Source organism: Platichthys flesus, chromosome 20 (genome assembly GCF_949316205.1).
Source record: "Platichthys flesus chromosome 20, fPlaFle2.1, whole genome shotgun sequence".
Lineage (NCBI taxonomy): Eukaryota > Metazoa > Chordata > Actinopteri > Pleuronectiformes > Pleuronectidae > Platichthys > Platichthys flesus.
This window is the reverse complement of record NC_084964.1, coordinates 9461502-9474761: the sequence shown is the minus strand read 5'-3', so window position 1 is coordinate 9474761 and position 13260 is coordinate 9461502. Positions and strand designations below refer to the sequence as shown.

The 13260-nt window shown below is 43.7% G+C and overlaps 2 protein-coding genes across 3 annotated transcripts; one reads left to right on the top strand and one right to left on the bottom strand.

Moving 5' to 3' along the window:
* Positions 1 to 208: 208 nt before the first annotated feature.
* Positions 209 to 5984, top strand: rsph10b (radial spoke head 10 homolog B). The gene is made up of 17 exons (XM_062378917.1): positions 209 to 301; positions 380 to 455; positions 732 to 800; positions 1004 to 1177; positions 1259 to 1344; positions 1423 to 1543; positions 1645 to 1821; positions 1916 to 1994; positions 2140 to 2255; positions 2345 to 2534; positions 2680 to 2785; positions 3521 to 3600; positions 3736 to 3884; positions 4126 to 4230; positions 4331 to 4516; positions 4801 to 4903; positions 5048 to 5984. The coding sequence occupies exons 1-17, from the start codon at positions 258 to 260 to the stop codon at positions 5176 to 5178; spliced, it is 1992 nt and encodes a 663-aa protein (XP_062234901.1). The 5' UTR covers positions 209 to 257; the 3' UTR covers positions 5179 to 5984.
* A 12-nt stretch (positions 5985 to 5996) lies between these two features.
* On the bottom strand, positions 5997 to 13023 carry dlgap5 (discs, large (Drosophila) homolog-associated protein 5). 2 transcript variants are annotated; one of them, XM_062378915.1, is made up of 19 exons: positions 12903 to 13023; positions 12109 to 12361; positions 11772 to 11959; positions 11504 to 11581; positions 11378 to 11417; positions 10685 to 10777; positions 10466 to 10564; positions 9818 to 9892; positions 9657 to 9694; positions 9336 to 9568; positions 9033 to 9206; positions 8842 to 8930; positions 8584 to 8744; positions 8403 to 8504; positions 7903 to 8158; positions 7158 to 7801; positions 6847 to 7012; positions 6481 to 6521; positions 5997 to 6350 (listed from the first exon to the last, which is right to left on the bottom strand). In XM_062378915.1, the coding sequence occupies exons 2-19, from the start codon at positions 12344 to 12346 to the stop codon at positions 6231 to 6233; spliced, it is 2835 nt and encodes a 944-aa protein (XP_062234899.1). In that variant the 5' UTR covers positions 12347 to 12361; positions 12903 to 13023; the 3' UTR covers positions 5997 to 6230. The 2 variants fall into 2 exon arrangements, with proteins under 2 accessions (XP_062234899.1, XP_062234900.1); XM_062378916.1 differs by lacking the exon at positions 6481 to 6521.
* Between the last annotated feature and the right edge of the window lie 237 nt (positions 13024 to 13260).

The window sequence follows — 13260 nt, the reverse complement described above, 5'->3', positions numbered from 1 at the left end:
TTTCTTGTCATGTCACAGCTGCCTCCAAACAGAGTGACGTAGAGGCCAGCAGCCTTCACACAGTGTGACATCAGAGGCAGCTGCCTTTACGCATCACTGGCAGCTTCTGTTGACACCGGAAGTGCGTGTACGAGCTGCCGCTGCCACGATTTGACTTTGCGCTTGCTGGCAGACAGCGGAGGAGGAGCAGGAGGAGGAAGAAGAGGAAAAGAGAAAAGTGGAACCGAGCCACGGACCTCCAGCCAGAGAACGACGACATGTACCAGCTCCCCGCCACATTGTTTAACCTCGTTCTGCAGAGGTAACCCCGTGTTGGATCAGACACACGATGAAGACGAGTGTCACTGTGAGAAATCAACTTGTTGTGTTTCGTCGTCAGACATGAGGGGGAGACCAGGGAAGGACGGTGTCATGGCAACGGTGTCGCTTGTTTTGAAGGAGGCCACATGTACAAGGTGCAATAACACATAACAACACACACCGTGGAGACATATGGAAGAGACTGTATATTTGGTTTTAGAATACAAAACTTTGTGTAATGCCTAATGGAACATTTAGCAACTTTTCAGCAAGCATTAATGTTGAAAGGTCTTATTTCAGATATATTTCATGAAATGCAGTCAGTTGTCACATATACATTTTGGCTTCAAATACATGAAATACATAAATACATAAAGATGGGAATCTGAATTAAATGTCATAAATAAATGTGCTACGTTCTGTTTATGAAGGGCATGTTTGCCAAGGGACTCATGGATGGACCTGGTGTCTTCCTATGGGCAGGAGGATTCAAATATGAGGTATAGAACAATAAACTGTTATTATTGCACAAATTGAAAATCTATGTGATTTATTAAATAACTTCATTTGATTGTTTCTTAAAAAATGTCTGTCTCTGTAACATTCATAAATAAACATACGTCATATAATAAGTAGTGTTTTATTATATTATATGTTCTCATCAAAATGTCCTCAAAGTAAATGAAAGTTTCTTATCGAACAGGGGGAATTTGTGTGCAACAAGCCCATGGGTCAGGGGACCTACACTTGGCCAGATGGCGGCTCTTATAAAGGAGAGGTCTATGACGGTGTGCGACATGGGACAGGAACTTATGAATGTGCCAAATCTGCAGTGACATACACCGGGCAGTGGGATCAGGGCAAGAGGCACGGAAAGGTATGATTCGCACATTTATAATGAGGTTTAGTGATTGTCTTTTTCCCCCCAATTTTCTTTAATTGGTTGTGTTTGCATTAGGGTGAAGTGTTTTATGACCAGAGTAAGACCTCTTGGTACATGGGAGACTGGGTGAGGAACAGCAGAGAGGGATTTGGAGTGAGATGGTACGTACAGGGTAAATGATCAACCTGTAGCCTGACAGTTACATTTGAACTGAAAGGGTAACGTCTCTTTTTCAACAGCTACCCCTCTGGTGACATTTACTCTGGTGAGTGGAGGAACAACCTGAGGCACGGACAGGGCACGATGAGGTGGCTGCAGCTGGGGCAGGAGTATACTGGGATGTGGCAGGATGGGGTCCAGGTATTAAAACCCACAGTGGAATCAACATATACACTTTGAACCTTGAATGCCGATTTTTCTGTCATCTTCCTGAACTTTAACATGAGCTCTCTTTCTGGCAGCAAGGACGAGGAACACATATCTGGATGCTGAGGCGAACGGATGGATCCCAGTATGCCCAGAATAATCGATACACGGGGGATTTCGTTCAGGGTCAGAGGCACGGACGGGGAACGTTTTTCTACGCTGGTGGTGCATTCTATGAAGGGGAAATGAGGAACGATAAAAAACACGGGAAGGTTAATACCATTCTCCCTGTCAATATGCAAATGTGCCCAGAGACATTTGACTCATACATATTATTATATTATTAAAAGTGACTTTTGTCCACAGGGGAAATTCACTTCTAAGGACGGACATGTTTTTGAAGGAGAATTTGTGGACGATCAGATGATTACAAACGAGTTGAAAGGTAACAGAGCTCGCACTCCTCTGCGTGGTAAACCGCTACAGCACATTAGCTCCATTATAAATGCCCCGTCTGCCAACGAGGACATGATCAAAACCTCAAATATACGGATCAGTGAAGACCTTACGATGGCTTCTTTTTGTTGCAGGTGCACTTCCTCCAACAGGTAATGATCCATCTGTGCTGGTAGCAGAAATGGCCCTGAACATTGACAGTCTTCTGAATGACATCCCAGAGAAAAAGCGTGACACTGAACGCATGCAGGTCAGATTCTGCTTCGCCGTAAAATCCTCAACCTGCAGTATAACTTTATCCGACCTTCTCGTGTTAACCTGTGTTTCCGTGAGGAACAGGTGGAGTTCGTGGTGCTGAGGCAGGACGCGGAGCTGCGGTCCATCTACAGTTTCTACCGCAGCCTTGGTCAGAGCAGCTCCCCGGACGAGAGCTTCCTGCTGTGCCGCCTGCAGCTCTGGCGCCTGCTCAAAGACTGTAACATCCACCATCATGGCATCAGTCTGACAGAGATAGACAATTTAATGAAAGGTGAGAGGGAACGCCATTCGCAATTGTTTCTATATCTCACGTACATACTGTACATACTTTATGTATGTAAACAGGGGAGAAAATTGATAGTTTAATGATGACAGTAGTTTTTTGGTGCTTAATGCTGTCTCTCTTTGTGTCTCAGAGGATTCCCCCACACAGATCCACTCTCCTTATACCCCCATGTCGCTTACTAGGCTCCTCAGCTGTCTAGTGCTCGTGGCCCACCACATCTACAGTAAAGACATGGAGTAAGGAATAAAAGCTTTTCAGGAAGATCATCACCAGTCGATGTAACGGATTGTATTTAAGTGAAATGTGTTCAGCTATGCTCGCAGCATTGTGCTAGGGATGGCAGTCCTTGTCTGCAGACCACTCAGCATCCACTAGATGGACGGCCATGAAATTCTATACATGCATGATCTCCAGAGGACTAACAGTATTGACCTTAGTTATCCCATTTATTTGTTCAAGCCCCACAAGGAGGTCGATGTTTGTGGGATTCTGTATAGTTTTCGAAACTATTATGCCCTGACTTTCAATTTTAGTAAGATATGCATAGTCTCCAGAGGATGAATCCTAATGACTCTGATGTTTGTCCCCTTGTGTACTCTAGCACCACCAGGAGGGTTTTGAGTATATCCGCAGTATATTTTCAGTGTATAGCAGCTTTAATCCAGCCATTCTAGTTTGTGCGTAGACTATTCAGCAACCACTGGATGGCCTGATCAGATATGCATGTTCTCCAGCGGATGTTTATCCCATTTATGTTAACTCTAGCACCGTCAGTGGCACCTGGTTGATATCGGGTGAATGGCTGTGATTATTTAAAGGATTAAGAGCTAAAATGGCATCCAGTGATTTCACTTATACAGGAATAACCATCCCTCATAGGATTGAAAAAGAGACAGGATTATAAACTCTTTTGTCCTTCGAGTGTGACCTTGAATTTGAAGCATCACTTCCTCTTTTTCCTTCTTTACCAGGTCACAAAAATACCTTCTGGCTTCCTGCTTCTCCAAGCTGATGACGGACGACATCCTTCCCAATGCCAAGAATGTTAAAGGTGGCAAATGTTTTTACTGCTGATGTTTCAGTCCTTGTCTGGTGCTGCTTCGTCGCTTTGTCTGAGACCACACGCCCTCAGAAACTATATTATGCACTGATGCTTAATAACAGCAGGTCTTTTTTGTCCATCCAGGCTTGCTGTTTGGACGACCACACCTTTCAGCTGCGGCTCTGAACTACACAAGTAGGTGCTGGGACGTCTATCAGGCTCACTGCAGGGTCCAGGCCCCCCCCAGAGTGGACCAGACCATGACCTGCAGACACCTGCTGTGGATGTTCAAGGTGCAACACTCACACATGAACATTTCCATGCATACTCACTGTTGGCGTGCTGTAAGTGATTACATATTTCAAACTACTGCATGGATGTGTGTCACAACAGAAAATGATGCACTTACTTCTCAGCTCCAGACGTCTCCTTTACCCCAGTCCACATATAACAAACATGTCATAGACTAGAAATGCATGACTATGACTGTGTTAACGACACTGTGTTGATTAGTTCATTGTAACCCCCCCCCAGGATCTTGGTCTGTTGGGAATTCACCTGACCCCAGTGAGGTTACTGGATATCATCATGGCAGAGAGCCAAAATCCCAGCTGCCTGTCATCCTACCTGAATCTGGAGGTTCGATCTCTTGCATTTACACGTTCACTCATTGGATTAGCAGTCATCCAGCTCCTTCCACCGCTCTTCATGCCCATTGTTGTTCCTCACTCTTTTCCAGCACGAGATCACATTCCTGGAGTTTTTTGAAGTACTTCTGAGCATCGCTGACATCAAGTGTCTGTGGTTTTCTGAAAAACCCCCAGAGGAGAGCAGCCCCCCGTTCATTGCAGCTGAAGAGACCAGTGATCTTCCTGAGGCGGAAGACAGCGAGAAAATCGGACCTACAAGCAGCTCTGCACACTCGGTCAGGTTCTTCCTCGAGACTCCCCCCTGCCAGTCTATTTAAAGAGTGTAGTTGTACACAAAACATCCTTTCTGCCCAGGTGGCAAATAGTGTTGTTATCCTGTGTGTCTTTATTTTTGAATCCATACTTCCGTCATTTATGTAAGATTAGAACAATGCCCTTTATTTTGATATCGATATAGTTACACCTCTGCGCTTAGTGATAACAAAATATGTAAGTAACTTGGTTATTTTCTTAGGGTAAATCTTTAATAGCTTATTATTTTATTTACATCTTACAACAGAAAGAAGATTCCATCGAAGCAGCAGAATCATCTCCTGCTCAGGACGTCATTGAGAGTCAACAGGATGTCAAGACCAAAGTCTGTGAAGAACCTCAGTCTCCAGGTTTGTTTTATTGGTTTCTAATTGATGTTTGAAACGTTTATATTTTTCATTAACGATATTTAGTGTTGGTAAGATAATCAGAATCCTCAAATCTATGGATCGACTGACTACATGCTAGCTAATGTTCGGCCATGTCTTTTGTAGTTCACAGAGAAGATGAGATGGAGACCAACGACCAGACGATTCATCAGTTCTTCCAACAGTTTTTCTTCCCTGCATTTGACCATTACCAGTTAGAGACTAAACTCATGGAGGAAGAGAAACTCTATAGCTAAAGGCCGGCGCTGTTTCTGCGTTTTCAGGGACGCCCAGGAGCCCTTTGTGTGTTTGCGTACCCCTTCTTGAATGCGTCTCCCAATTTTTCCAACTTTATGACAAAGCATCGCAAGCCTCACTCAGCCCGCAAGGCTGTGATTGGTCTAACTACATTCTTTCCGGATTCACATTTCCGGTTCATGCCCCATACTGGCAGAAACCATGAGAGATATAGAAGAATGAATGTGGACCAAATAGAAGACAGTTGGCAGAAGAGATAAACAGTTGATTACGACTGCCACACACAAAGAGGGCGTCTCTGAGGTCTTCCAAGTGTTCTGGCGGTGAATTGATTTGCAACACGCGCAGCCCTTGGAGAACAATAAATTAAAACGAGTCCGTCGACACAGCTGCATGAAAAGCCGCAAAGGAAGTTGCAGAAGCATGCACCCGGCTTTTAGGCCTAATGAGACAGGTGGTCTAGATTTGTGTTTGCTGGGTCACTCAACATTTCGAAGTCAAAGGCTTGATAACATTGGTTTATATTCATCATTACAGTGGTTGTCAAAAGATGACTCTTCTATATTCATGAACAATGTGAAAATATAAGATGTTTTCACTGTGTGCATTAAACATTTTCTGATTTCAAAATATAAATTTGACTCAAGTTATTAATGGCAATGCTGGGATTATCTTTACATTTTGAATCCACATTATCATTGAAAAATTCACAATGCAGAATGAGTACAGCCACCAGATGGCATCTTTCACCTTTTAGACCACTTTAATCTCTGCTTCCTGGATAATTAAGAGGATACAACCAAACCTAATCTATAGAGCCTTCAATTACTGTAGTAAAAGCTATGAGTATTGCTAATTTGGGCTTCGATGTAAATAAAGAGAACCGCCCATTTTCTTGTTTTAACAAACTTTAATCAAACCATCTTTTACGACACTATTTTCCAATCAAATAACATTTTTAAAATCGGATACATATTTTTTTCTTCTCCAAGGGGGATAACAAAAGTAGTTGATAGTTGTAAAAATCTTTAAAATATAAAAATAATCTCTGCTACACATTAGAGGGAGGTGTGAAGACCATGAGGTCACTCGGACAAACAGACTGGCGTATCCGGTCTTTGAAGTCCGGGGTGAAAAGAAGCATGTCAGACTCAGCTGTCCGACTCTGGACCTAAAACAAACAAAAACAAAGAAAGTTCAGAAATACTGTTCAGCAATGAAAAGGCTGTAATTAGAAAATCACTTAAGAGTCTAGTTAGTCAAAGTATTTAGGTACTTGAAAATTGGAAAAAAACTTTAACCTGTGGTGACTGAAGAGGTAACACAGAAGGCACCGCTGCAGCTGTGGTAACAGTGAGGAAATTAACAGTGAGTGACAGTAAAGAAAAAGTATTAAAATCAATCTACACCATAATAAAGGTCAGTGAAATCACATTTCATTTAAAGTTGCAGCATGTAGATCTGATATCTGAGGCTTTAGACTTTTATTTAACCACCATACCAACGTTAAGGACACATGGAAGCATGGACACATCCCTTTTTGGATGTAAAGGTGGCATGAAGAGCCTCAACTTCCTACTACTGCAACCTAAAACTCCACGAGAACAACAAAACCCAGGTGTACCCAGAGAGTGTGCATGCACAGTACCTGTGGGCATCAATCATACCTGGTTCATGTTGAGACAGCAGATCAGCAGATCGCCCTGCGGGACTCTCCATCTCCACATCCACTGCCATGGGTGACAGTGTCTCTATGGCAACTGTCTCCCTTGGTGACAGGCTGCATCTCAGTGATGGCTGAAGGTAACGCTCAAAGTCCAACCCAGGGATTTCCTAAAGTTACAAGAATACTGTTTGCTTGATGGATCAAAATAGAATACTTCAATGTCGATCATGTATTTAGTCTGAATGAAAAATTATGAAGTTGAGATTATTTCAAAACAAAGAGAATTGTAGAGAAGCCAAAATAATTGTTTACCTCAACAACTGAGGTGTCTGGTGTGCAGCACACTGAGTCCTGTGCGTCAATGTGGCCCTGCACAGCGGGAGGGGAGGAGATGGGAGGCTGGCAGGGACTCACACAGGGGGATAGCGTGAAGCTCAGAGATGATGAGGGCTCAGGGGCCTGGCAGACAGGAGGAGGGGATTTGCATGGAGAGGCAGCGAGGACAACATCAACAGCTTCAGCTGGTTCTTCTTGCTCATCCACTACAGTTATGGATGGAAGTGAATGTGCAGGTATGAATGTGCTCGCTTCAGGAACAGGGGCTGTTTTTTCCTGTGTAGAGACCGTCTCAGTCTGTTGTGAGGAGCTCCCCTCAGGCTGGGCGTCGTCTGAAAGCACGACTGGTGCAGTTGAGAAACACAGAGAGCCGTCTACAGTGTCCGGTCTCTTCTGGGATGTCCGAGGAGTGCCGCACTGAGACTTTGGTGTTTGATTGAGGGTAAGACGCAGCGGGGCGGGAGTGAGGAAGCGCTGAGCAGGAGAGGCGACGGCCTGAACGGGGGTCGGTGCCAACGCAAGGGATCGGCGGGTGACTCTTCTAGGTGTGAGATAGTTGGAACAGGGAGAGGCCTGAGGCCGCACAGCAGCACTCAGTCGGCTGGATTTCCTCAGTGAACCTACAGAGACAAAAACTATTACACAACATGGCTCCAAATTTTACAGTCAGGAAGTAGGTTGCATGAAAAGAAAGGCCTGTGGCACATATACATCTCCTCACCTGGGGTTTTGGCTGGGCTCTCCACCTGGAAGAAGCCTCCATCAAAGACCATGGTGGCTGGCACTTGGGGCTCTGCCCGGGGTTTTGGCTCCTCAGAGGTCAGGCTGGGTTCCTCCTCACATTGACCAGCATCCTTTGCAGCTTTCTCTTCCTCGGCCGCCTGCTGTCGTGCTTTCATGGCGGCTTTCACGGCAGCCAGACGAGACTTGGCTGCCACTTTGGTTCCTGTTGGCTTGGCAGGTGCCGCTGAGGGTTTCTGTAACAAAACAATGAACAAGATGTACATGATTTTCAAATCACTGCATTTCTTTTGCAACTAAGATAAAAGACTCTGGTGAAGATTACAGAAAGATATGATGAAAATGACAATATTTTGAGTTGAAATGGGTAGTGTGTGATCATTAAGTCGGTTGCCAAAATATTCAAAATAAAAAAAAGCAGAGAAGTATCAAACAGAATACAACAATGTTAATAAAAACGAATTTATTTATTGGACTCACCTTCACCACTTTCCTCTGTCGTGGTTGGGGCTTGTGCTCCTCCTGCCAGTCTCGGCCCTCTGCTTCTTTAAGCGCGTCAAACTTCTTGTGGACGTCCTCTACCTGAAAAGTACAATAAATATATGTATACAGTTTTCCCTCTCTTTGCATATTTGGTGATCCTCTCCCACAAGGCACTCACCTGGTAATAAACCATGTCCCAGAAGCCCTGCAGATCAGTGCAGGTGGTGATCTTCTCCCCTCTGCCCAATTCGCAGTCGTCCACCAGACCGCTGAACTGGTTGAAACGTTCTTTCATCAACAGGCGCGCTTGGCCGATTGTTGTACGCATACCGTCTCTCACTAAACAGAGAAGAGCAAGAAGGCCACTGAATTACTGCCGTTCAGTTCACTGGCCTCTGTGCAGCACCAAATTAAACTGAGTCAATGACACACTCACTCTCTTCTGGGATGGACTCGTCTTCCACGTTAGGCTCCCACTGGACACACAGAGTCCTAAGTTTGTTTGTCTCACTCACAATCTCTGATCTGAAGTATAATTTTTTTTTAAAGCATGGAAAACATTTGATTAACCGAACCATTGTTTGTACATTTTGAACATATATGAATAGAAAGATTTGCAAAAGGCACCTGAAGTATGGTACATCATGCTCTGATTCCAGAGGGCTGCCTGTAGTTGGAGGAGCCACTGTGGGAGCTGCTTGGGGTTGGGAGCGGCGAGGGGACTTGGAGGGAGAGGGCTCACACGTTTCAGGCTCAGGTTCAACGTTGAAGGAGGAAACTGATGGAATATTGAAGCTGGGGCTGGGTGAGAAGATTCATGATACGGCATTTAGATAATAAACTTGAGCGTTAAACGTAAAAATCTGTCTTTGAGGCTTCTTCTATGGTTAGGCTCACATTCAAATTATGATAGCAAAGCAACCGACAGACCTTGGTGTAAGGAAGGCGTCTGCTGAGCGAGGAGTGAGAGGCTCGAACTTGAAAGACGACAAGCCAACAGGAGCCCGGAAGAGAAAACCCTCTGGAGCAAATGAAGATAAAGATGGAACCTCAACAGGGTCCACAGCAGGGACGGAGTCAATCGGATCCTGATCCACCACCATGTCTTCCTCCTCAGACGTGGAGGGATGAAGATTTTCTTCTGATTCCTTCAGCTCAGGCTCCTACACAAGAGAGAAAGAGCAAATTACTGTTTTCACATAACGCTTTTTTTTATTTACTTAGTTAAGAAGAAAGAAAGGATAAGCTCACCTTTGGGGCAGGAGGCTGGACGGTTTTGTTGACAGTTGCTGTAGATTTAATATAAGACAAACAAAATATGCGGTATAAATGACAGTCTCATGATCACATGGGAAAAGTAAAACTTATCACTCTAAAAAACGACATGGCTCTGTGACAACTTGAAACGATACCTTTGCAAATCTTGTCTTTGCCAGAAGGGGGCGCCACATGGTTGACAATGGCTCTACTCCTTGTGGTCCTTGAATCTGAGGGTTGAAAGGGACATTTAACAGGGTTCAAAGTGGTTTTCTAGAGCAACACTGTATTTATCCTGAGGACCAGCATGGCTTTGCTAGCAAGGTATTACTTTCACCCGTCTGTGTATGTACAACAGAACTCAAGAATGATTGGACGGGTTTCAAGGTCCGAAAATAAGTTACAAAAAACACATTTTACAAGAGGTCTCTGCAAATAACAGGAACAAAGCTGGTTTTGGTCAAGAAATCCGTCCTCATCACATAAGGGAAATCACAAAATGACATAATACATAGTTTTCAATTTCATTTCTCCAGGAATCTTTGCACTCTATAGGAACATTAGCAACACAGCCTACAGCTTACTTAGATTTGCAGTCACCATCATACGGTATAAATTATGTTATTATTACAATATTAAAAAAATTGCCTGATTGGGGTATATACACAACACACACAGATATGTGTTGCCGTTCTGATGCTTTTCATTCATTTTGCTCTAATGATCAAATTTCCAACGGTATTACACTTTCTATGCCAAAGAATAACAAACAGCTTGAACTCTAGCCTGGGCTCAGTTTATACCTGCAGCCTTGTCCTTCGGTTTGTCTTTCACCACAGGAACAGCTGTAACAGGAGGCCTGTTGGCTGATCTGGTCGCCGAAGCTCGTACGGTAGGCTCCACTACAGTAGGATGACAGTGACACTGGCTGAGTTGCCAACAAGGAAACACAATCGAGCAAAGCCAACATGATAGCTAGTCTCAAGGTCAAGTTATGCGCTGAGATTTTTCTCATTAGTTACCAGCACAAACTTTGGTCTTGGTTGAAACCGGTGCTGGGGCAGGCTTGACAGGAGCCCCCCGGATCCTGGTTGATCTTTCCACAGCAGGTTGAGCTAAAAGGAAAAGCAAGAGATCGGGCAGGAAATAAAATCATCAGATGCAGTGATCAGTGGATAATCCACTACACGTTTTCCCTATGTGTTGTTTTATGTGTGGTCAATACGGATTTGGTTGTAATGTAAAAGCATAAAAAATGCAGAGGCAGTTGAGATAAACACACAGGATTGTTCCTGTGTGCACAATATATACAATATACACTGTGTGTACATGAGTAGGCTTAGGTGTGTGCAGTACAGACAGTGCTCAATGTTAGGTTGCAATGTGGATCCTGTGCATCATGAGGTGCCTCTGCTAAGCAGGTTTTTTTCCTTCCCCTTTAGCTGCAGATTTAGAGTTTTTTTTTTAATATGTATACTTATTCAAATTACTTGTTTTATTTACAATTATTTTGTTCCTATGACAAGGTAGGATGGGGTGGATTGCCATTTAAAAAAACATTAAAAAAAAACATTGTCACTGAATAAAAACACCCTGTGAGTCTTTTGGGTAATTTACTGTTTCATTTTTTAATTTGTCTGAATCTTATGGTTTTCTCAGTTTACAGTAGAAGCTTTGCATAATTATAAATAAAAGGGGGCATTCAATTAATTTACCTTTCTTTGCCACAGTATACGGGTCTTGTGTCTTCAGAGGCTGTGGAGATTTGGGAAAAAGGTAAACGATGCAAGAAAGAGCACAGCAGTTTTAATTCATATCAGAAAGATGTTGGAATACGTTACCTGCTGTACTTGCTGCTGTGGTTGTTTCATTGAACGAGTGACTCTGGTACTCTGGGATGGCGCTGCGTTCACTTTTATCTGAAACACAAGCAGATATGACATGATGATCACAGAAGTTATTCATCCTCAAAGTCAACCCAGCTACACAGACCCATTCCATTGTTGTAAGCATTTTAATCATAACCAGTAAGAACATATTAAAGCAGTGGGGTAGAAGTATAAGTTACATGTACAACAACAGCGGGCCTACAGTTAAGTCCTTGCTCACCTCCTTTGCTCTTTTTGGTGCAGCTGGGACCACAGGCAGAGAACCAATAGTGAATCCGTCTTTAGGATGATACAGGCCAGTCTTGAATACACCTTTGCGCTCCTTATCTCTCATTTCTTTCTCCTTCTCAAGAGCCTTACGTTCTTTCCAACGCTCAAGCTGTTTCAACCTCTCTTCTACGGCCACATCTGGAAGAAGGTCAGAGAAGCCTGGTGATCACCTGGATTTTCTAAACAAAGTGCTGCTAGTTCTGTTGTAAATCACTAACATATAGGGTTATTGCAGTTGGTGCCTGCACAGGTTATTAGGTCTGAGCTCAAGGATATTGAAACATTACTTTTTGCAGCATGTGAGGTGTTCACAGTTTTCTCTCTGATGGTTGACATGTTGGCCATCGCGATGGAAGCGTCCAGGGTGGAGACATCCAGCTCTGGGAGCTTGTCAAGCTGCCTGCGTGTGTTCACGGCCCGATCTCGATTCTCCTTCTGGGACTGAGACCTTCTGCGGGACAATTTGACTCTCAGCATGGACACACTGGTGTCCCGCTGGCGCAGGTGAGAAAAACGAGATTCCATGGTATCTGGAAAAATCTGAAAGAGGAACACAAGACTGTGCATTAGAGCAACTGTGCACGTGACAGATGTAACATGGATGTTGTCCCCTGTCTAATATGTGCATGCAGCTTGTGCCTTTAAATGTGGGCAAACCAGTTCGATGACAGGCTGATGTTCCTGAAATCCATAATTTTACTTAAATTTATTAAACTGACGTACGCAAATGGGCGAAAAGTCCCAACACACACACACGCAGACACACATTTGTATTTAGAGAAAAGATACACAGTACGTGTTTAACGACCTTAAATAGTGGTAGAAACATTACGTCGTTGAGCGAACTTTAACTTGAACCATTTCCCTTCAGCCTCTGAACATCATGAACACGTATCTGTTGTTAATGTTAAAGCCTAAAAAAAACTCGATCCAAACGGGATTTGAATGTGTTTGTTAGCCACCAAAACGTGCAGCCGTGCGCTGAACGACTGCGGAAAAGACGAGTCACGGTAAATGTTCAGTTAGCAACAAAAGACCCGAACTGGCATTTAGACAATTTACAATCCTACACATGTCTCACCTGATCCTTTGTCAAAAAACACACGCACGAAAAAACTTCCTTTGGTCGCAGAGTAAAAACAAAAACCTGAAAAAACAACGGACGGACTTTAGCTCAGTCTGAAAACATAACAATCATGGCGGGCAACTTTTTGAAATCCATCTGATAGGACGCTGATTGGCTGAGAGTCAGAGCTCCAGTTTGAGCTCTGATTGGCTCTTTTTTCTTCTTCTTCTTCAGGTGAGTTATTCTACTCACAACAACCCACGGATTTGACCTGATGTCCCCTACTGGTCTGGGGTATGACGTGCAACTGAAACATTTCAATGTGCTTTTTAGGCAGTGAACTTAATTATATGTCTCTACCGTGATGACCTAC